Here is a 23,758-nt window from a genome sequence, read left to right as displayed (position 1 = left end):
GTACTGTGAGACATAAGAGAAAGTCTGTAGACCTTGAACTCTGCTAAAATTTTTCAAAAATGGGCCACAAAAAGTACTAATCATATGAGATTGATAAATAGGTCTTTAGTTAAATTAGTATTTAAACTCCTATCTATTCATCTAAAGACACCATTTAAGATACTCGCAAGGCAAGGTACAGACTGGGAGAAATATTTCCAATGAATATATCCACAAAAGGACTTATATCCAGGTTTCGTAAAGAACTAAACACAACACAAAGACAGCCAAGTATTTTTTGAATGGGCACCATGTTTGAAGAGTCACTTCACAGAAGAGAGATTTTATGTGGTCAGTAAACATGAGAAAGAGTCCTCCACTTTATTAGTTGTGGGGGGAATAAAAATTAAAACCACACTGAATTACTCATGTGTACCTACCATCTGCTAACACACAAGTTCCAGGCGAGCAGGGATCTTTGTTTTGCTCACTAACAAATATCAATCAGCTGGAGGAGTGCCTGGCATGTACTGGCTCAGTAAATATTTGATAAAAAGAATGACTACTTGAATGAGTTAAGAATGAGTGAGTGAATTTCTCTTTGAAGGTGGATTTGACCATGTCTGTTAAAATTTAAATTCAAATACCTGTCTTTCAAGTAATTCCACTTCCTACGCATTTATTTCACGAGTATTCTTGAATGTGTCCCTTAATCGTATGGATGTGGATGTTCACTTCATGATTATTCATGATAGATTGGAAAAAAATTAAAGTGCTACTGGAGGTGGTAAGTACATTGTGGTGCATCTTTACAATATGCAATAGGTAAAAACAATCTTCACAGCGATATAATTTTGAAATCTTTATGAGGTGGTTGACTATTCTCATATGAAAACAACATATTTAGTTCTTATAATTAACCAATCTAAAGAACACAATATCTCTCAGCTGGTTCTTCTCCATCTGGTTTCCAGTGTCTGTGTGGGTACCAGAACCCACAAGTAATAGCTCACGTTTTTAGTGTTTGACAGTATGCTCTGCCTGAATCATCTCCTGTGATCCTCACAACAGCCTTTGGATAGATGTCAGGACTGATACCATCCTCATTTCAGAGATGAGAAGAGTGAGGCACACCAAGGTGAACTATCCCGCCGAAGGACACTTACTTTATAAGTGGCAGAGACAGGACTTGCACCCTGACCATCTGACGTCAGAAGCCACCTCTTAATCAACAAGCTACCCTCTCTTTCAGAATGTACTCAAGGAATTGTACATTCTGAAAGAGAGGGTATGGGGTCATACCCTCTCTTTCAGAATGTACAATACCCTGTGTGATGAGTGAATGGGGTCAGGGATTGAAATCGGGACAAACCAGGTGCCCCAGCCTGTTCCCAGAGCTCACGCCAGGAGTCCAGTGACGTGGTGGAGAAGTTAATCCTGGTGATGCCGGAGTAGCTCGATAAGTCTCACTCTCTCCCGGAGAACAATGTTTCAATCTGGAAAAATTACCAGGAAGCAGTTCATGGAAGTCACGGAGAGTCCCCCACATCGGGCGGGTCCTGGAGGGGTGGCTGTGAGGAGAATGTGTAAGCAGGGGGCTGTCTGAGGGCGAAACTGTTCAGCCAAGAACAAGCGCGTGGTCGCTTCGCTTGTGTTCACTCTGCATCTGGACGGTGATAACAGTTTCCAGAAGTTTTATTACGTGGACATCATTTGTGTTGCTCTTGTTCTGTTGTGCAGTCTAGAGACTATAAGTAGCAGATCTCAATTCCACAGGGTCGCCCACTTTCCCCTAGGCTCACATTTTTTGTGAGCAGTTCAGGTACTAGAATCCCTTGATTTATCAAAACACTCTTCCTTGATGTTATTGTTATCTGTACCCCCGTGGGAAGAGAAAGCAAAAGATGCTTCTGGGCCTTAATATATACCTGTTGATTAAAATAATAACTTTGCCCTAGCCCGTAGCCCTAGCTGGTTTGGGGCAAGGAGCTCCCAGGATGACCCCTGGCCCCCCAGATTCTGGGGATAGAGCGTCAGCCTGCAGACTGAAGGGTCCCAGGTTCGATTCCGGCCAAGGGCACATGCATGGGTTGTGGGCTCGATAACCAGGAGGGGGTGTGCAGGAGGCAGCCAGTCAATGATTCTCTCATCATTGAAGTGTCTATCTCTCTAACCTTCTCCCTTCTCTGAAATCAATGAAAATATATTTTAAAACAATAATAATAGCTTGTGGGGTCCGGGCAGCCGCGAGGCCTCGCCCAGCGGTGTAGGTGCCCTGGAGGGGGGCATGCAGAGGGGATTCCTCACAGGAGCTGCACCTCGACAGGCCTTTCCCTTCTCCACTCAGAGCTGCCCCTGTTCCCTGGAAGGTTCGGGGTAAGAGCTCCCAGGTTGATCCCAGGCCCCCAGATTCCCGTGATCTCGAAGGACCTGCTGCTGTTCCTCTCTCTGTCGGCTCTGACTGTGCTGAGGGAAATGGCCTGCTTTACTTAGGTGATTAAGTTTGTGGGCATAGGGTTGTTCAGAATATTCCTTTAGGATCCTTTTAATGTCCACGGCATCAAAGCAGCGGCCCTCCCTCTCACTTGGACGACAGTAATCTGTGTCTTCTCTCTCTTCAGGGGGCACTGGCTATATGGGTTTATCAATTCTACTGAACTTCCAAAAATGGTTTTTTTAAAAAAAAAAAATTTTTCTCTATTGATTTCCTGTTTAAGTTTTTTTTTTATTTCTGTTCTAATTTTTATTTTTAGGTTTCTATGGCTTTCTTTGTATTTAATTCCTCGCAATGACTGATCCCGATCCCGTATTTCTCTACACGCTGAAACTGCTCCTGAACGCAGTTTTTATCTTTTAAATCCAACACCTCAGGTAGTTACACACAGCCACACAGAGAGCTTTTCTCTGTGCTTCTCCTTAGGAGGACCAGCAGGCCTCTTTGTGTTACTTCCTTTCTTTTTTTTAATCCTCGAGGATGTTTTTCATTGAGAGAGTGGAAGAGAGAGGGAAAGACAGAGGAGAGAAATACGTCAATTGGTGCCTCCTGCACATGCACCGACCAGAGCCTGGAATCGAACCCAGTACCCTTCAGTCCGCAGACCGTTGCTTTATCCACTGAGCCAAACCAGCTAGGGCAACTTTCTTCCACTTTTTCACCTGGCTTATGCACGAAGGAAGGAAAGTCTGAGAACGGGCTCAGCAAATGATGCTTTTTATTGAGAACATGCAGAGGAGAAATGGCCCTGCCCTGGCACAGAGTAATCAGCTGCTCTATTCACATTGGCTATCCAGTACCACTCAGCATCGTATTAGCATATGTGTGGCCAACACATGTTTCCGAGTATGGAGAAGAGCAGATCTGTGTCCCAGTGAGACTCAGGAAATTCTCCTTTCATGGAGGCTGGCTATTCCTGGACCCTGAGTGAAGGGGGAGATGAGGAGTGGAGAGGTCAGAGAAGAGACCCCCAGGAAAGGGAGGGAGAGGGAAAGAGATGAGTGATGCCCCAGGTGAGAGGGAGTTGCTGACGGAAGGTCTGTGCCTCCTCACACAGGAATGAAGCAGAGCTGGTAAGGAGGCGGCACAGAAGCAAACCCATTCATAACCGGGGTGATGTCAAGGTCCTTTACATCGACCACAGCTTTCAAGGTAAAATTCTGTAAGATGGCGGTCAGGAATAAAAACAGCTCCATGCGGGCCAGGCCCTCTCCTGCACACATCCGTTTTCCTGAAAAATAACACACACAGAGAGTAGATAATCCTTGAACACTGATTTTTCTGGATGTCAGAAAGAGAATGTGCAGAAATTATTGGATGGTTGGATGGATGGATGGATAGATGGATGGATGGCAGAATGATTGGATACACAGATGGACAAAGGATGGACATATATCCTGTCCACCCAATATCTTATCCTACCAGGTATTCTTTCAACAAATATTTATTGAGACTCAGCACTATATCAAGTATCTCATTAAGTGTTCTCACTTTATAACTTCTCTTCCAGGTTTCTATCAGTCTTTCTAAAAGCACGTATACATTGGTTGTACTTTCTGTTTGTAGCCTGATGTTTCATGGTCGTTCTTCACATTCTCATAGCCTTTGTTCTTGCTCCACGTATACTTACTCTTCATCAATCTCCAACACACCCTGAAGTTCTGGTTTTGTACCACATTGTTCTTTTTGGCTGGGATGCATGCACTTCTCATATTTTCAGTACTAAGCTCAGATTTCACTTCTGAACTTGGAAGAACCAAGTCCACTCTCCAAAACCCTGGTGATCTGGCCTAATAACAAGAGTGGGCCATGAGGAGAGAAAGTGTGTGGGCCTGGGGAGAGGTGCTTCTGGCCATGGACAAAGAGCAGTTCTACCAGTCCCAGGGTGAGGGGTACATAAGTTCCAACTGATTCCCAAAAAATATCCCGCCCTCTGAAGTACCAACGACAATAAATTTGTAGCCTAGTCAGTGTGGCTCAGTTGGTTGAGCATCATCCCATGCACCAAGAGGTCGCCGGTTCGATTTCTGGTCAGAGCACAATCCTGGTTGCAGTCTCAACCCTCATTAGGGGTCATGCAGGAGGCAGCCCATCAATATTTCCCTCTCATTGCTGTTTCCATCTCTCCTTCCTTCCTCTCTTAAAAAAATCAATTAAAAAACATTTTGAAAAAAAGAGAAGAAAATAAATTTGTATTACCTGCTGAGAAAGCCATAAAGTAGTCACTTTTCTTGAAGTTGCCTGCCTCATCCAGGAAGTGGCCAGGATCAAATTTCTCTGGGTTGGGGAATTCTTTGTCATCTCGCAGCACAGAAGTCAGAGATGTTATAACGGTCGTGCCCTAGAAAGAACAGAAGGTAAAGTGAGTTATGAAGAAGTTGTGGAGCCCTAGCTGGTTTGGCTCAGTTAATAGAGCTTGGGCCTGTGGACTGAAAGGTCCTGGGTTCGATTTAGTCAAGGGCACATGCCTGGGTTGCATGCTCAATCCCCAGTGAGGGCATGCAGAAGGCAGCCAATCAATGATTCTCTCTCACCATTGATGTTTCTATCTCTCCCTTTCCCTTCCTCTTGGAAATCAATAACAATATATTTACACATATATATTTAAAAAAGACTAACTGCTGGCTATTAAAATTTGAAAAAGCCAAAACTGGTTTGGCTCAGTGGATAGAGCATTGGCCTGTGGACTGAAAGGTCCCAGGTTCAATTCTGGTCAAGGGAATGTACCTTGGTTGCGGGCACATCCCCAGTAGGGAATATGCAAGAGGCAGCTGATGGATGTTTCTCTCTCATCGATGTTTCTAACTCTCTATCCCTCTCTCTTCCTCTCGGTAAAAAAATCAATAATATATATATATATATATATATATATATATATATATATATATATATATATATATGAAATTTGAAAAGAAAAGTTGTGGAGCTGGAAGAAAGATTGCAAGTCCTTTGTCCAATTTTATGATCTATAGATGAGGAATCCTAGGTCCTAAGAAGGACGGTGGCATTGTGAGCCAGAGAGAACAAGTAATAAACAATGGCAGTGTAAGACCAGTGACAAGGATGTTGCTAAAGTGAATCCCAATAGCATCTGAAGTACTGAGCACATGGGTCCTAGGGTGGCAGGCCTTCTGAATCCATTCTGCTCATCACCACGTTTGGACACTGCTGTATGTCTCCACACCTACTTTATTTTATGACTTCAACTTTCACTCATCTCATAGGTAGATTATGGTTTAAAAGGGAAGGTTTAAAAAAACAGAAGTTGGAACTTGAAATGTCTGAAGTTATCTGTTCATAGGGCTTTTATAAACAGACATCTGATCTAATCAAAATAATATTTTCTGTAGTAATGACAATAAATACAAATATTAGTCTTATCATTGCCATGTGGATTGTTTGTAAAACTATTAGTCTTATTGCCATGTTGATTGTTTTGTCTTGTTTTAAAAACATAGAAGCAAAGAACAAACTGATGGTTGCCAGAGAGAAGAAGGAGAGGGCACAGGCTGGGCTAAGGGACTCCCCCCAACCCCCAGTGCACGAATTTCATGCACCAGGCCTCTAGTTGAAAAATAAAATTCAAAAATAAATGTTGAGTTCTAGCTGGTTTGGCTCAGTGGATAGAGCATTAGCCCGCAAACTCAAGGGTCCTGGGTTTGATTTTAATCAAGAGCATGATGCAGGCTCAATGCCTGGCCCAGGTCAGGGCACATGTGGAAGGCAACAAATCACTGTGTCTCCTTCACATTGATGTTTCTCTCTTCCTCTCCCTTCCACTCTCTCTAAAAATCAATGGAAAAATATCCTTGAGTGAGGGTTAACAACAACAACAACAAAATACTGAGTCACTATGTTATACACCTGAAACTAATATAACATTGTATGCCAACTCTAACTTAACAATTTTTAAATAAAAATATACAAAGGAGATTTAATTACAGATTAATCCTAGCCTACAAACACAGAATGTTAAAATTAGAGGAAAAAAAAGTCATCATTTTACAACAATTTTAGAATTATTAATCTAGTCAAGTTTCAATTAACATGAAAACTGTTGGGTGAATAATTAGTTGCCTCCCATGCTTGCTCACACCGGGATCAGATTTGCAACCTTGGTATATGCCCTGATTGGGAATTGAATCTATAACCTTTTGGTGTATTGGACATGCTCCACCCACTGAGCATGATCCCCAGTGTGGGGTGTGCTGGAGGCAGCCAATCAATGGTCCTCTCTCATCATTGATATTTCTATCTCTCCCTCTTCCTTATTCTCTGAAATCAATAAAAGCATATTTAAAAAAAAAAAGAAAAAGAAATTAAAGAAAGCCCCCTTCCAATTGGGAGTGTATACCACACCTATTAATTGAAAAATTCAATGTGTCATGATGCTAAGACTTTACAAACTGATCTAATGACACCCTGGTAAAAGTCCCAGCAGATTGTTTTGGCAAATTGACAAACTGATACTAGCATTAGTTTAGAAATGTAAGCAACTAAGATTAACCAAACAGTATTAAAGAAGTAGGACAGATTTGCAAGATCTACACTGCCAGATGCCAGAACCTGTTTTACAGGTCGATAGTCTCAACTGGAAACACTTGAGTCCCTCAAGCAGCCACAAGTGTGGTTCCTGCCATCTCTCATCTTGTTGGTGGAAAATGAACACCATACCGTGAAATGGGACCTTCAGGACCCCTGAGGTCAGGGTGGGTGAAGCACAGCTTACCTTGGGGATGAGGTAGTTTCTGAATTTAACATCACAGGTCACCGCATGGGGCAGGTTGGTGGGGAGGAGGTTCATGTATCTCTGGACCTCGTGCACCATGGCATCCGTGTAGGGCATGTGGCTCCGGTCCTGCATGCAGGGGCTCCGCTCTCTGCCGATCACGCGGTCAATCTCTTCCTGGACTTTAGCTGATAAGAGAGATGGAAAACAGGACAATGCATACCTTGTTCACATACTGATTCAGAGATACATGCAGCACTAGGGTGTTTGGATGTTATTATAAACATCAGTTATATGCCCAGAAATACACCCAGACATAGAGAAATAATTGCCATGTAGACACATACAGCTCTCCTACAAGTTAGACTTAAGATACATCAACCCTATATAAGCATACCTGATGATATAAACAGAAATGGTCAAGAAATTACAATCCCTATACAAAGAAAAATAGGAAATCAAACAATTTTATATCAAAATAATATGTGGGTTGAAAAGTTAAATGATAATATACGTTTTGTGTATTTGTATGTTTTGTGTATTTCTAGCTCTCTTTCCCTCTCCCTTTCTCTCTGAAATCAATAAAAGTTTATTTCAAATAAACAAATAATGATTTCTATTTTTTACTTGCCCATTTTTAGACAATATCTGATCTCCTGGTATGGAAGGTGAGAATTTATTATACTTCTCCATCCCCACCTCATACAAAACACACACAAACACGCGCTCAGTTCCCTTTATCCTGTTTTCCCCGATGTAATTAGATCACATTTCAATACCATTCTGACTATGCAGTATATCCTCTCTGGTAAGACGACTAACACGATGTTTCATTTTTGGTACTTTCTTGGACTAAACCAGTGTTTCCCAAACTTCTCTCATGATGAGAATCACCTGGTGGAGTTGTTAAAACACAGATTCCTGAATCCCAACTAAGAAGTGCTAAACTAGAATTTTTGAGAACATATAGGTAAAATTGTATACCTAACTTAGTGCTCTGTATATAAAATCTGTCTTAGAGCACTAGTTAAGTATACAATTTTACCTATATGTTCCCAAAAATTCTAGTTTAGCACTTCTTAGTTGGGATTCAGGAATCTGTGTTTTAACAACTCCACCAGGTGATTCTCATCATGAGAGAAGTTTGGGAAACACTGGACTAAACCATGATTCTTTCATTCAATTCATAATTTTCTATATCTTGATTTAAAGTTCTTTTTTTCTTTCCTTTTTCTCTTCCTCTCTCTCTCTACCCCCTCTCTCTTTCTCCCTCTCTTTCTTTTTGCTACAAAAGCTTTATTGTTTCATTTGGTCCAGTGCATGGGAGAGGGCCTCAGGGTGGTTAAAAGAAGGGCTAGCAGTTTGGGGAGAGGCTCTGGTAAAAGCCAGACAACAGGGGATGCAGAGGGCCCCTCAGTGCCTCAGGGCTCTAGGCTCCTGGTCGTGTGGAGGGTGAGCCTTTCTAAGAGACACTGGCCTACCAGCCCGGCCCGGGGGTCTGGGAGGTCGGCCAGCTGCGGAGGTGAGCCAGGTGTCTCCCATCTTCTTGATGCGTTTCACCTCTTCACTCTTCGCCCGGAAGTGGTTCTCCCGGAAGTAAGTCACGAGCTGAGGGGCTGCGTGGGTAGAACCAGGGCCTGCAGCTCCCAAAGGGCCTGGTCAGTTCCTCTCCAAGGCCCGGGCGGCCTCCATGGCGCCCTGAGTGTTACCCCCTCGTCCTGGGGAGGCTCAGCCCGTCCTGGAGAGGGTGCTCTGGATTTGCAACTTTAAGAGCTTCTTCTCCACCATCTCGTGGGAGCAGTGGCCGGGCCCGGAGAGAGGTAGGTGGGCGCCTGCAGGTGCAGGCCGGGCGGCCGGCGGCAGCCTCGCCCTCGGCGGGATAGTTCTGACGGCCTTGGGAGCTCATGGCTGTCCGGCAATAGGAGTTAATGGTAGAAAAAAGTGCTGGCTGGTCCCGGAGGTGGTTCTGAAGGGGGTTCTGAAGGGGGTGCCTGGCTAAGACGCTGGAAGGCGGTCGGAGGCTGGAAGAAGGGGAGTCCGGGGTCTGTGGGGTCTGTTCCGTCCAAACATTGCTGAAGCAAGAGTCGGACCCGGGACCGCCGAGGGCATGATGGATTCAGAGTTATTTCTAGATACTGAGGCAGAGGTTTCCAACTGCTAATAACAATTTCCCCGTTATTAGGAAACCTCTGGTAATCGGTCATTTCCTTTTTTCTCGGTGTCTCCCCTCACACCTGCTTTATCCGCCTGATACTTCCTAGACCTGGCATCTAGCAAGCTCCCCGACAATCTCCTTCTCCTTTGAGCCTTTCCGATTCCTTGCGCCTATGACTTCCTCTGACATGAAAACGGACATTTGGATGAAAAAAGGGGAAGAAAAGCAGTGGGGTGTAAAGTTTTTGTCAGACGTACAGGTCTGAGAATATACTCTTGAGAATTCTGATGGTGTTCTGAATCCCAGTCCTTACACACGGATTGCATGATGCAGCTCTCTGGAAGTTTTTGTGATTTTTTTTTTTAATCCTGGTGTTCTGACCCCGTGTCTTGGATGCTTTTATTTCACTCACTCTGATATACGCGTCAAGGGGATTTTCTATCTGCATGGCAACTATGGAGGTCTTTCCTCCAGGCCTGTTCACTCTCTGGAGTTTTTTTTAAAAATCTGGCTGCTGAATTTCAGGGAGTTGGATGGGGAAAGAACCTAAGAGTCTCTGAATTCAAGAAATAGATTCTTACCTAACGTTTCTTTTCAGCCCTACACCTCACTCTTTCCCTCTCATTTCTCTAGAAAGTAAACCTCCCTCATGGTATTGAGGGAAAACAGTTAGCAGGTAAAAGGTGTTGTCAAAGGGACTTGGGCAGGGAGAGCTACCTTTTCCAGCCTGTTCCTGCTTCTATCTTCTTTGACAGTGGTACTTCTAAATACCAAACTTATACACCCAGCCAGTGTGGCTCAGTGGTTGAGCATCAGCCTATGAACCAGGAGGTCACGGTTTGATTCCCAGTCATAGCGTATACCTGGGTTGCGGGCTCAGCTCCCAGGGTGGGGCTTGCAGGAGGCAGCCGATCAATGATTCTCTCTCATCACTGATGTTTCTCTCTTCCTCCTCTCCTTTCATCTCTTAAATCCGCCTCTCTGACTCTGGCCAATCCAAGCAGGCTTTTTATGCATGCAAATTATACATGTTCCGTACCCGAAGCTACACTGTGTTCTAGTAAAAAGCCTGCTAGGGTTGTGGTATAGTGCCATCCTAGATTTCCAAGTGAGGTGCTTTCTATCCGTCCTCTTTTCTCTGTTCCCTCTGCTGAGACCTGAATTCAGACCACTGAAAAAGCCCGGTTGACTTTTTTTCCTTTCAAAACTCGTCTTATTCGCCGGAAAATACGGTAATCCCTTCACCTTTGTCACCCAGCCTAACCAAACTCCTCCCCTCTGCCAGCTGCCGGTCTGCTCCACGTATCCATGCCTCTGTTTTTATTTTGTTAGTCAGTTTATTTTGTTCATTAGATTCCACATATAAGTGAGATCATATGGTATTTGTCTTTCACTGGCTGGCTTATTGCACCCAAGGACCTGATACACACGTCTCCAAAGAGGACATACAGATGACCAAGAGACTTGGAAAACTGCTCAGCATCACTAATCAGAGGGCTGTAAATTGAAACCAGGTGTCAGCTCACACCTGTCGGAAGGGCTAGCGTCAACAAATTAACAACAAGTGTTGGCAAATAAACAAGCGTTGGCAAGGATGGGGAGAAAAGGGAACCCTTGTGCACTGCTAGTGGGAATGCAGACTGGTGCAGCCACCGTGGAAAACAGTATAGAGGCTCCTCAAAAATTAACAATGGAACTGCCTTTTGACCTAGCGATCCCACTTCTGGAAATGTATCCTAAAAATCACAAATAACTTTTCCTCCTCATGGAACTTCCTCTTCTGACACTGAGGTTACAATTTCATCCTCTCTACTGAGTTCATTATCTTCCCTCTATATGCTCTCTGCATTTCAGAAATTTGTTGGCTATTTCCTGACCTCCTCTTATCCAGCTTTAGAAGACTAATTCTCATTTGCAATAGGTTGTAACCATTTTAGTGGGATTTTAACTCAGGAAAAAATAATGTATGTTTCTAAACTGCTATGCATAACCGTAACTCTATAAAGGTATATTTCTGTCCTAGCCAGTTTGGCTCAGTGGATAGAGCATTGGCCTATGGGCCGAAGGGTCCCAGGTTTGATTTCAGTCAAGGGCATGTTCCTCGGTTGCTGGCTCCTCCCTGGCCTACACTGTGGTCAGGGCTAGTGCAGGAGGCAACCACCTGATGAATTTCTCACACATCCATATTTCTCTCTCTCTTTTCCTCTCGCTTCCACTCTCTCTAAAAATCAAAGGAAAAATATCCTCGGGTGAGGGTTTTTAAAAAAAGATATATTTCTAACATAAAGTGCTTTGTAAAAGATCTTTTGGCAATCAGCTCCTTTCTGGAAACAAACTTCTGAAATAACAGAATTCCTTTATGCAATACCTTAAGCCTGAATAGTACCACATTTCTTGTGAATCTCAACTTTTAGGACACTTTCTAGACTGGAAATGATCTCAGGCAGCCTCACTAAGCCTCTCAGATCTTCACTTATGCTTCAGTTTCCACTAGAACGAGGCGAGATCTCTGCAGGAAGCTACCCACTGTTTACAAAGTGAGTGGCCTTTTCATAATAAAAACACACTGCAGTCCCAGTGCCTGCCACTCACAGCCTCCCAGGAAATCCAGACCGTGCTTTATGGCTTTGGCTACTGCCCACAGTGTCTGCACTCCTCCCGGCCCTCAGCTGTATTTTAGAAAGACATCCCAGTCCCATTGTTGTCCCTTCTTTACACTTGGAGAAACGAAGCCGGTTAGAAGGCATTTTAATAATGACACTTCTCGCCGGGACCGGTTTGGCTCAATGGATAGAGCGTCGGCTTGGGGACTGAAGGGTCCCGGGTTGGATTCTGGTCAAGGGCATGTACCTTGGTTGCGGGCATATCCCCAGTAGGGGGTGTGCATGAGGCAGCTGATCGATGACTCTCTCTCATCGATGTTTCTAACTCTGTATCTCTCTCCCTTTCTCTCTGTACAAAATCAATAATATATATTTTTTTAAAAAAATAATGACACTTCTCTAAGAGAAACAAGGTGGAATGTCCTTGCCATGACTTTCCAACGTCTCTCCCGAAATTCACCCTTCCCACCGCGCTGGGCGTACCTAGCACCTCCGGGTGCTTGAGCAGGAGCAGGAGCGCGTATCTCAGTGTGGTGCTCGTCGTCTCTGTCCCGGCTCCAAAGAAGTCAGACACAGTGATTGTCAAGTTGTCAATAGTAAACTCCCCGTGCGGGTTGTGCTTTTCCTAGGAATAGTTTGATGAAATTATTTGACAAACTCATTTGCCAGAGTTCCAGTTAATCCAAAATAATTCCATTTGTTATAAAGTTAAGCCAACATACAAACTGCAAGATGCAATTTTAGAAAACAAAACAAAACAGCTCAACAACAAAGATAAGGAATTGAATGACATTTATCCGAAGATTAGAAACGGGTAACGGCACAGGAAAACATATTCACTATCACTGGTCATCAAGGAAATGTAAATCAAAGCCACAGGATACTTCATAGTAACTAGAACAGCTTTAGTCATTACAAAAATTAGAAAGTAAGTATTGACAGCTATCATAAAATGGGAACCCTCATGCACTGCTGGTGGGAATGTAAAGGCTGCAGTCATCATGGAAAAGCTTGGCTATTCCTCAAATGTTAGACATAAAATTACCACATGTCTCATCAACTCCTCTCTTAGGAATGTACCCAACAAAAATGAAAAGAGGTCCATGAAGAAACTTGTCTACACATTTTATAGCATCATTACTCATAAGAGCCAAAGGCAGACACAACACAAATGTCCATCAATAGATAACAGATAAAGTTTTCTGAGTACAGATTCTTTGCCTTCTTGGTTAAGTTTATTCCTAAGTATCTTAATTTCTTTGTTGCAATGGTAAATGGGATTGTTTGTTTAGTTTCTCTTTCTGAGAATTCGTTGTTGGTCTATAAAAAAAAAGCCATTGATTTTGGGATGTTTATCCTTTAAAAAAAAAACCAGCTCTTGGTTTCATTGATATAGATATATATATATACATATATACATATATATATATATATATATATATATATATATATATATATATATATATACAAAATTTATTTTTAAGTTGTAGGGTAAAATAGTTATTTGTTAATTTTCCTTGTCTTTTGAGGTAGGCCTGTATTGCTATGAACTTTCCTCTCAGGACTGCTTTTGCTGTGTCCCAGAAGTGTGGGGTTGTTGTGTGTTCATTTTCATTTCTTTCCAGTAAGCTTTTTTTATTTCTTTTTTGATCTTGTTGGTAACCCATTCATTATTTAGTAACATGCTATTTAGCCTCCATGTGTTTGAATGTTTTTGGGTGTTTTTACAATAGTTGATTTCAAATTTCATTCCACTGTGGTTTGAGAAGATCCTTAATATGATTTCAATCCCCTTGAACTTGTAAAGACTTGTTCTGTGTCCTAACATGTGGTCTGTCTTTGTGAATGATCCACGTGCACTTGAGAAGAATGTATATTCTGCAGCTTTGCGGTTCTATAAAATGCCAGCTAAATCCATTTGATCCGGTGTATCTTTTGGAGTCACTGTTTCCTTGTTTTTAACTGGAAGATCTGTCCAGTGAAGTCAGAGGGGTGTTAAAGTCCCTTACTATGACTGTATTGTTGTTTATCTCTCAAAGTCCTCTAGAACAGTGTTTCCCAAAGTGTGGTACGCGTACCCCCAGGGGTACGGGAAGAGTCTGGTGGGGGTACGCGTTGCACCGGAGTTTGGTGGGGATATGCACTGCACCGTGCTTAGCTGCGCCTAATTCTACGTTCTTATGAGTACGAGGGGTACTCAGCGTTACGAAATTATAGAAGGGGTACACATATGTCAAAAGTTTGGGAAACACTGCTCTAGAAGTATTTTTCTAATATATTTGGGTGCTCCTATATTGGGTGCATATATGTTTACCACACTTATATCCTCTTGTTGGATCAATCCCTTTAGTATTGTGTAATAACCTTTGCTGTCTCTTGTGATGGCCTTCATTTTAAAGTCTATTTTGTCAGATATGAGTATTGCTACTCCAGTTTTTTTTCTTTTCCATTTGCATGGAAAATTTTTTTCCAGCCCTTCATTCTCATTCTGTGTGTGTCTTTTGTTCTGAGTTGGGTCTCTTGTAGATAACATATAGCTGGGTCACAGTTTTTTTTATCCATTCAGCTACCATAAGCCTTTTGATTGGAATATTTAATCCATTTACATTTAGGGTTATTACTGACTAGAGGCCCTTTGCACGAAGATTCATGCAATAGACTTTCCTTTCCCTGGTTGCTGGCACATATTTCCAAAAGCACCCTGGCCAGAAGTTCCACCACCTCGGACTCTGGGAATTCGAGCCACAGCTCTGCCAGTACCCCAGGACTCAGCACTGGTTTGATGACCTGCCAATTCACTGAGAGCATAGGGCTGTCTATTGTTTTTGCACAAGTTGGTGTGAACAAAGTTCACAATATCTGGTCGAATGGGAGCCTTGAACACAGCAGGCTAAGTGACATTTTTGCCAGACCCCTTTCCAGATACACGGATATCAGGGGACGAGCACACGCCATGGCGGAGAGAGGAGAGGGCCACGCTCCTCTCTACCCGGCAGCCCCCACAGGGAAAAGAAAAAAAAAAAAAAAAAAAAAAAAAAAAGCCAGTCAATTGATATTTGACGAGGGTGCCAAGGCAACTCACGTGCGAAAAATAGTCTTTTCAACAAATGGTGCAGGATTCATGCCTACTGACACCAACTTCCAACTCCATTCCTATGCCAATTCATTTATTTTACACTCAATTAAGGCTTGTCTCTTCCATTCACCTGTTTCTCACCACAACCTCTACACCTCTATATACATCATTCACCCTTCCCTTCTGAAATCCTCTCCTCTGTCCTTCACTATAAATATGTTAAGATTTACTTCCAACACTGGATGTGCAGGAAGCCCAGCAAGGTAAGGCCATGCTTTTCCATTCTCTTACACACTGTTGGCCAGGTCACGTCCATGTTCACATCATGGCATGCTGTTCTGTATTTTCTAATTTGTTTGTAATTGTTTCTGTTTCACCTCAGGCACCGTTCTGTCTCTCCTCAGGTACATTATTAGTACCTAACAAACAGGATTAATGTAGTCCACTTATTTAACAATTCACTGTTCATTTAACAACCTGATAGTATAGCTTCCATATTGCTTGATGTAGATTCATACACAGTATATTTCCTTAAGATGTTTTTCAGAATTACTTGCCTGAGCATTGAAATATCTCTGATAAATACAAAAAGTATTCAGTAAACCACACGATGCACAAGCAATCAAATAACTTGAGTGCTTGGTGACATTTTACCTGCTCCATTTTGATCAGGAAATAATCAATAAGGTCTCGAGGATTGTGAATGTCCAGGGATGCTTTATGTTCCTTTGTTTGCTCTATAACATAATCTCTTACAAAAGCAATATTTTTTAATACATTGTCTTGACTCCCTGGGAAATAGTTCAGGAGTGCAGGATAAAGGTTGTAGATCTAGAAGAGAAAAGGATAGTGTATCCAATAAAAAAACACTTAATGAAGACATATACCCTATGCTAAGCCCTAGTCAGAAACTGTACTGTAAATATGGTCTCTGTTTTGAGGGGGAATTCTATTTTACAAATATGTAACTTTCTGCACTGATGGGTATATTTGAGGGAGAAAGTTGATAATCAGTATTTGAGGGAGCAAAGATGATAATCAGTTCCATGCACATACATCATGCTTAGAGTGTAAAAACAGGTGCCTATCAGTTCTCTCGGTTTTGTTTTGTTTTTTTACATCAATTCTTCCCTGAAATCTGGAAATACTGAAATCTGGGATGGCATGAAATACTATGATGCACATTTTGTAGATGACAACAGAGGGGAAGGGAGTTTGGGCAATCTGATACAGGGCACAAAACGCATCCTTGCTGTTTCTTTTTCTGTCTAGTAGCCTCCGATGAATCAGTATCTTAGAACTGGGAGGGTCCTGGTGATACCATGAAATACAACTCAGCATCTGTATGTATAAAAGGCTAAGTGACCATTGCATCTGAAACAATTGAATGGACAATGGAACAGACTATGTGGGGCAACCAGGCTAGCAGGGAGGTTAGTGAGGGGCGACCAAATGGCCAAGCAGCAGGCTGCGTGGGGCGACCAGGCCAGCAGGAGGGGTAGTTGGGGGCAACTAGATCAGCAGGGGGGCAGGGAGGGGCAACCAGGCCGATGGGGGGCGGCACTAAGGGGTGACCAGGCCAGTGGGGGTAGGTATTTGGGGGCAACTATAGCTGCAGCGGGGGGGGGGGGAAGTTGGGGGTGACCAAGCCAGCAGTGGAGGGGGCAGTTAGCTGCGATTAGGCAGGCAGGCAGGTGAGCAGTTAGGAGCCAGTGGTCCTGGATTGTGAGATGGATGTCCTGCGGATTGGGCCTAAACCGGCAGTTGGACATCACCTGAGGGGTCTGGGATTGGTGAGGGTGCAGGCTGGGCTGAGGGGACACCTCCCCCTGCTGTGCACAAATTTCATACATCAGGCCTCTAGTTTTATATATAAAGTAACTGCACAGAGCAGTTACTAGTGACTTCTTTAAGACCACATCATTATCTTTTAGGCAGATTTCCTCGGAAAAAACAATCTTGGCCTCACCTGAATCCACGGAGAGCTCAGAATCTTGACATTTTCATTAAACCTTTCCATTATGTTTAGGAAAAAATTATCTCTATATTCAAAGCGTTTCTGGAAGATAATGGAGCAGATCACATTGCAGGGAGCACAGCCCAGGATAAAAGTGGGATCACAGGGTGAGGCTAAAGAATCAGAAACAATTTTAAAACACCATTAGAATATACATATGGAACACTTTGGTTATGAAATAACAGGCAAAGGTAATTTAGGAACTATAAAGCAATTATCTTACCTACAAATTTCCTAACAGCAAAATATTCAACATGCATAAAATCAATGCATTACTTTTAGCTTAACCTGAGTATATTTTTTCAACCTACCTAAAGAATGGTTTTCTGAAAAAATACTCAATTTTTACCCATTGTCTTTATTTGTACCCAAATACAAATAAAGACAATGGGTAAAGAAGTGTAAAGAAGCATCCTTGTTGTATATCAAGAAAAGCTAATACAAGTAAACAATAATTATAAAATGGATTCTTTTTGTCTCAAAAATGAAATGAGAATTTTTTTTTATTTCAAACATAAATCCCACATAAGTGAAACAAAATGGAGTTCTTTTAAATTTTTATTTCAATATTTAAAAGAATTTCCCTCCCACTTGGCCAGTGTGGCTCAGTGGATTGAGCATTGTCCCAAGTATCATGAAGTCACTGGTTTGAGGTCTCATTAATGTTTCTCTCTCTCTCTCTCTCTCTCCCCCATCTTCTTCTCTCTCTAAAATCAATAAACACATATTTTTAAAAAATTTCCCCTTCTGGAGGATCCAAGATAGTGGCAGAGTAGGTAGATGGTACACTCACATCCTCCAAGGACCAAACTGGAATTACAACTAAAATATAGAGCCATCTACCTGAATAACCAACTGAAGACTGGCTGAAGAGAAGTCTTATAACCAAGGATTTACAGAAGAAGCCACATTGAGACTGGTAGGGAGAGTAGAGACATGAAAAGGGCTGGTAGCTGAGATTCTGAAGAGAGATTTCAACTGCAAAGATTCCCCCTGAGAACTGTGGGGTCTCCACTCCAAGCCAGGCTACCCAGCCCAGAGCACAAGAGCTGGCTGTAAAAATTAGCAGGGATTTTGTCCACCCGGGGGAGATGCAAGTCTGCTAGAGCAGCGTTTTTCAACCGCTGTTCCGCGGCACACTAGTGTGCCGCGAGATGTTGCCTGGTGTGCCGTAGGTGCAGACAAGACAAGAATTTTATAATTTTTCACTATTTTGTTTACTTAATATTTCATAATAAAGTAATTATAAAATACTTTCTTTGTGTTTATTTGATTCCTATTCAAGAGAATTACTTTATATATAGTCAATATAGGCACAGAGTTAAATTTTTTAACATTTTCTAATGGTGGTGTGCCTCGTGATTTTTTTCATGAAACAAGTGTGCCTTTGCCCAAAAAAGGTTGAAAAACACTGTGCTAGAGACACAGTTGCCCTTTTAAAGGGCCAATACACAAAATCTCATTCACAGCCACTAACCCTGGGCTCTGGCAGAGGGAGGGTGGTGTGGACCATAGTTCTATGAGGAGAGACTGGGTTTGTGGCTCTGGGGAGAGAGCCACCAGGAACCCAGTTCTGAGTCATTCTCTAATACTGCAGGTGCCATCTTTCTTGGGTGGCACACTCCCCTGTGGAGCTTGAACCCTACTGAGGAGTGAGCTGCCCGATACTGTACTGTATGCTTAATACCTTGTTAAGAGGGCAGATCTCGTGTTATGTGCTTTATACCAGCAGTCGCCAACTGGTGGTCTGTGAGGTCTGAAAGATTGACGACCGCTGCTTTATACTATAAATTTTTGTTTAATATGGGGAGGAAATAGCAGGGCATAGGATAAAAGGAAATATCTAGTTAGTGGCTTCTAGGCCAGACTCTGTTAAATGTTCTAAGACATTTGGTTCAATGGTTAGAGAGTAGGCCCACAGACTGAAGGGTCCTGGGTTCAATTCTAGTCAAGGGCAGGTACCTCAGTTGCAGTTTGCTTAGGTCAGGAACCCTAACGAAGGCAACCAGTCAACAATGTTTTTTTCTCTCTGTCTCTCCCCCTCCTTTCCACTCTCTCAAAACAAGAAAAAAAAAAATCAATGGAAAATATCCTCGGGTGAGGATTTAAAAAATATGTTCCAGGGCTCTGAGCTTTAAAAAACACATTTCCCCCCCACTCCCCCCTTTTTAATTCTCATCTGAGGATATGCTTTTACTGAATTTTAGAGAGAGAGGAAGGAAGAGAAAGAGAGAGAGAAACATTGATGTGAGAGAAAAACATTGATCAGTTGCTGCCTGTAGGCTCCCCCAACTGGGGACCAAACCTGCAACCTTTTGGTGTATAGGACAATATTCTAATCAACCGAGCCACCTAGCTAGGGCCAAGGGACCCCACTGTGAGAAATGAGGAAGGTTGATCAGCCATGGAGGGACCACGGGAGTGCTCTAGGGCATGTCCGGCCCAGCTAGCTCAGTCCCAATGGGCCAGACCCCAGCAGCAAGTTAATCTACAGATTGTGGCATCTTCCCCCTGGTGGTCAGTGCATGTCATAGCAAATGGTTGAGTGGCCTTAGCATATCATTAGCATGTTATGCTTTGATTGGTTGAACAGCCGACTGGACATTTAGCATATTAGGCTTTTATTATATAGGATGCTTCTCTCTCTCTCTCTCCCTTCCTCTCTGAAATCAATACAAATATATATATTTAAAAAAATAAATAAAACAGGGTAATTAGTAAACCAAACCAAAAATCCTTGTCATTTTGATAAAGCACTTTTCGGATCATTACACCAGCTGTGGAAGGCAAATAATTGCCACGTACCTGTTACCAAAGTCCAACAAAATTGGGGCAAAGTTTAGCAAACTGAAAACAGAGCAAATTCTACTTAGAGAAGACAGGATAAGTTGTACTTGATAATGGTTTAAATCTAGTTAAATAAAACATTTTATAACTTGGCATTTTTTTGTATTTTGAAGAATTTTAATGTAGCATGTATTCAAAATACATAAATCAATACAGTAACAAAAAGTAATGAATGCCAGTATGTTTAAAATAGGGCTGTCTCTACAGAGAAATCATAAGTGATGGGAATTGTACTAAGACATGCCTTAGCGATTAATACCATAGATGGCATCATTATTGGCCTGAACTATGGGACTGGGCCCTGAAAGGCACTCTTAGAGATGTCTGTGAGGCTGACCATACATACATAGGCCAATGAAATGCAAGCACCTGCTACTTGTGACGTGCTCCATAAGAATGGGCTGAGGTCATTCCCAGCACGTCCACCTGACAAGCATCACCTGGTGAAGTGCTCTGGCATAAATGACCCACATTTATGCTACAGCAAAAACATTGTTCCCTGACTTTGTCAAAACATGACTCAAAACTGTTCTTTGTGATTTCAGATTTGAAAACAAAGTTCAGAGAGGATAGGAATGAATGATCCTTTCTATCCACACTGTGCACCATCATGGGTGTGCACACACAATGAGCATGGACATGCAAAACCTCCCTGGCGCTCTGCTCCAGACCCTCACTCCTCCACGGGAGAGCTGACACCACTGCCCCTAGGAAGGAGTTGACCACCCTGAAATGTTTCCAGGGGCCCCATTCGAGAAGGGACCCGTCGGTTAAGGTCGGAGTTTATAGGGTCACCCACCATTGGTTTTCCTCAACTCCTCCACCAGGCAGCGGGCTTCCTCTTGAACGCGGTCCTCGATGTTCCTCTTCCCCATGCCCAGGTTCCGCAGGGTCATGAGGGAGAAGCGCCGGATCTCCTTCCATCTCTTCCCATTGCTGAAAAGGATTCCTGCAAGGAGGGAAACGGAAACTGGCAGGGAGGTCCCGGACAAGGAGGAGGAAGCTCTGACACTTGGCGTTCACACCGACCGATAGGCCAAGCTTTCTGAAGAGATCTTAAAATTCCTATTTTCCATCCTCCCCATGCCTGTTCCACATGCACACCTACCAAACCCTTTGTTAGCTCTCTCAGCCACTGGAAAGCTGCCTCTTCCAGAAAACTCCTCGCCCCGGTCGATCAGGGCTTCCTTCACAGCCTCGTACCCGTGCAGCACCACCGCGGGCTTCATGCCGAAGTACACAGTGAACACCGGGCCGTAGGCTTTTGAGAGCTGGGAAGTAGAAAGGAGATTCAAATGTTAGCCAAAGAAGTCACTATTTGGCAATATATTGTGCCTGATTCAGAATGATATTATCATCCTATTGTATGTTTTTACTAGAGGCCTGGTGCATAATAATTCATGCACTGGAGGGGTGGTCCTTCAGCCTGGCCTGCCCCCTCTCACAGTCTGGGAGCCCACAAGGGTGGGAGGCAACCTGGGGATCGGAGGAAGGTGATGCCCCCATCACACCTCTGCTGCTGCCACTGCCGGCAGCACAAGCTTCGGCCAGCCCTGGTTAACTGTGCCTCAGGCAACACAGGACTGTTGGGCAGCCGCCATCCAAAGCTTGCCTGCGCTTCAGGCTGGCCCTGGGAAGCTGGGGGGCTGAGGGCAGGTCCGGCCATATTGTGTGCCTGCCACCCTTCCACCCCAAGGGGCTGAAAGGACTGGGGAACTCTGCCAGGGCTCAGGGGACTGGGCGCCGCCATCTTGTGACTATGGGTGCTGCCATCTTTGTGACGGCATGATGGTACATTTGCATATTCCTTCTTTATTAGACAGGATTCTGTGACATGGCCTAGAATATCTCTGAAATTAATACATAAACATGAGGGTGATTGTTAATAGCTGCCACTTATGTGCCCGGCAATGGCCTGGGTAAATTGTACTCGTATTACAATTAATCCTCAAAGCAGCATCGTCAGTGGTTCATTTGCCCCACTTCCCAATAAGGAAACATGTCAGGGAATTTCAGTGCCTTTTCTGCATCCCCTCGCTACTATGTACAGATTGAAATTTGAGCCTCTATTTACGCAACCTCGGATCCTTTAGCAATATGTCAATCTCCAACGATCCCACCTGCTCCTTCTGGATCACCTGGGGAGCCCTTGCCACCAAAGTTCTGATTCAGCAGCCCTGTGATGAGTACTGGAAGCCTATACTTCAGCTCTCCCTGGATGATTCTGAGGGCCAGCCCAGTTCACGATCCTCTGTGTTATGAAAGAGGGGAACACCACGGGGACAGTGCCAGGACATGCGGCATCTCATGGACAAGCAGTTTCTTCCACCTTCAGCAGTCCGGGCCACAGGCAGCCACAGAGCTGCTGACTGTGCCCAAACGATCCTGTTACCAGCAAGCTGGCCCCAGTAACTTCTCTCTCACTCACACTGTTCCTCATCCCAGATTTTTCCTTGACCCAAGGCATAATTTGCTTCCTTTGAGAAATACAGTTTGCCTAGCTATTCTGAACAAAACACAGTGTTTATGTAGTAGACTAGAGGCCCAGTGCACAAAATTCGTGCAAGGGGCTCGGCCCTCACAGCTCTGGCTTTGTCCGGAAGGTCGCCCGAAGGACATCCAGCAGGTTGTTTGGCTGTGTGGTCTAATGAGCATATTACACTTTTATTATTATAGAAGGCTTCCTTTTTAAATTACATTTATTGGGCATTGGTTAATAAAATTAGGTATACAATTCTGTACGTCATCTGAATATTGCATTGTGTGCCCAACACCCAAAGTCAAATCTCCTTCCAGTGACTTCTTGAATGAAATTTCTAATCAAAAACATCTCCCTTACCATTTATCTTCAGCTAATAATCACTGTAAATAATGGGGAAACTAAACAAGGCAGCAGCTCTTCCACCTTTTGCTACTTTATTTCTTGATTGTAGCCTGCAGAGACCTACTGTACCTCACTCATAAAATGCATTAGTATTTTATTTCACTGTTCTTGTGGATGAAAAACCAAAAATAATACTCTATGGGGAGTTATTTGCTTTACAATGACATGCTTTAATGATTTTATTTCAACACATATTTTAATAACTCTATTGTATTTAGAAGTCGGTGTTCATTTCCTTACCCATTGCAAGCTGCTGAAAGAAAACAAAACAGCCCTAACTGGTTAGGCTCAATGGATAGAGTATCAGCCTGCAGACTCAAGGGTCCCAGGTTCGATTCCGGTCGAGGGCATGTACCTTGGTTGCGGGCACATATCTAGTAGGGGGTGTGCAGGAGGCAGCTGATCGATGTTTCTCTCTCATCGATGTTTCTAACTTTCTATCCCTCTCCCTTCCTCTCTGTAAAAAAATCAATAAAATATATTATTTTAAAAAAAGAACACAAAACGTACTTACATTGCTTAAGGATTTGCTGATGTTCTTCACATCTAGCTGGAGTATGTTCCCAATAATTGGGAGAGGCATAGGGCCAGGAGGAAGTTTCCTCCTGCCAGAGCTCTGTATCCACAGCGACAGGAGAAGCAAGCAGGAGAGACAGAGCACCAGGAGCGCGACCGGGCCCATCGTAGCGCGCTCTTCCTACTGAGTCTGCCGGGCGCTTACACTCAGCACTCCCTGCTACGCAGAATGCGCCTCTTCGGTTAATCAGCGAGATCTAGTTACTTTAATCTTCCTCTCTCCGAGGGACTTTGGTCTGTTGCTCCGTTACGAATCCCCACCCCTGAGATTCTGGTACAATATGTTTGGGGTAAAGCCAAGCTGCTGTTATTTGTCCTTAAACAGCCCCATGATTAAGAACCAGCGAAGTAAATATTTTGATTTTAAAAAGTTGCTCAACGTTCTTGCTCACCCCGAC

At 43.4% G+C, this 23,758-nt stretch overlaps 1 protein-coding gene across 1 annotated transcript; it reads right to left on the bottom strand.

Annotated features, from left to right (window-relative positions):
* Positions 1-2,669: 2,669 nt before the first annotated feature.
* On the bottom strand, positions 2,670-23,624 carry LOC311632276 (cytochrome P450 2C19-like). Its single transcript, XM_084903529.1, has 9 exons — positions 23,299-23,624; positions 21,009-21,171; positions 20,700-20,849; positions 17,006-17,166; positions 15,691-15,867; positions 12,444-12,585; positions 7,203-7,390; positions 4,673-4,814; positions 2,670-3,704 (listed from the first exon to the last, which is right to left on the bottom strand). The coding sequence occupies exons 1-9, from the start codon at positions 23,464-23,466 to the stop codon at positions 3,523-3,525; spliced, it is 1,473 nt and encodes a 490-aa protein (XP_084759655.1). The 5' UTR covers positions 23,467-23,624; the 3' UTR covers positions 2,670-3,522.
* Positions 23,625-23,758: the final 134 nt, after the last annotated feature.

This window comes from Pipistrellus hanaki (genome assembly GCF_964339955.1).
Source record: "Pipistrellus hanaki genome assembly, chromosome: 14".
Taxonomy (NCBI): Eukaryota; Metazoa; Chordata; class Mammalia; order Chiroptera; family Vespertilionidae; genus Pipistrellus; species Pipistrellus hanaki.
The sequence above is the reverse complement of the archived record's forward strand: the minus strand, read 5'-3'. Positions and strand labels throughout refer to the sequence as shown.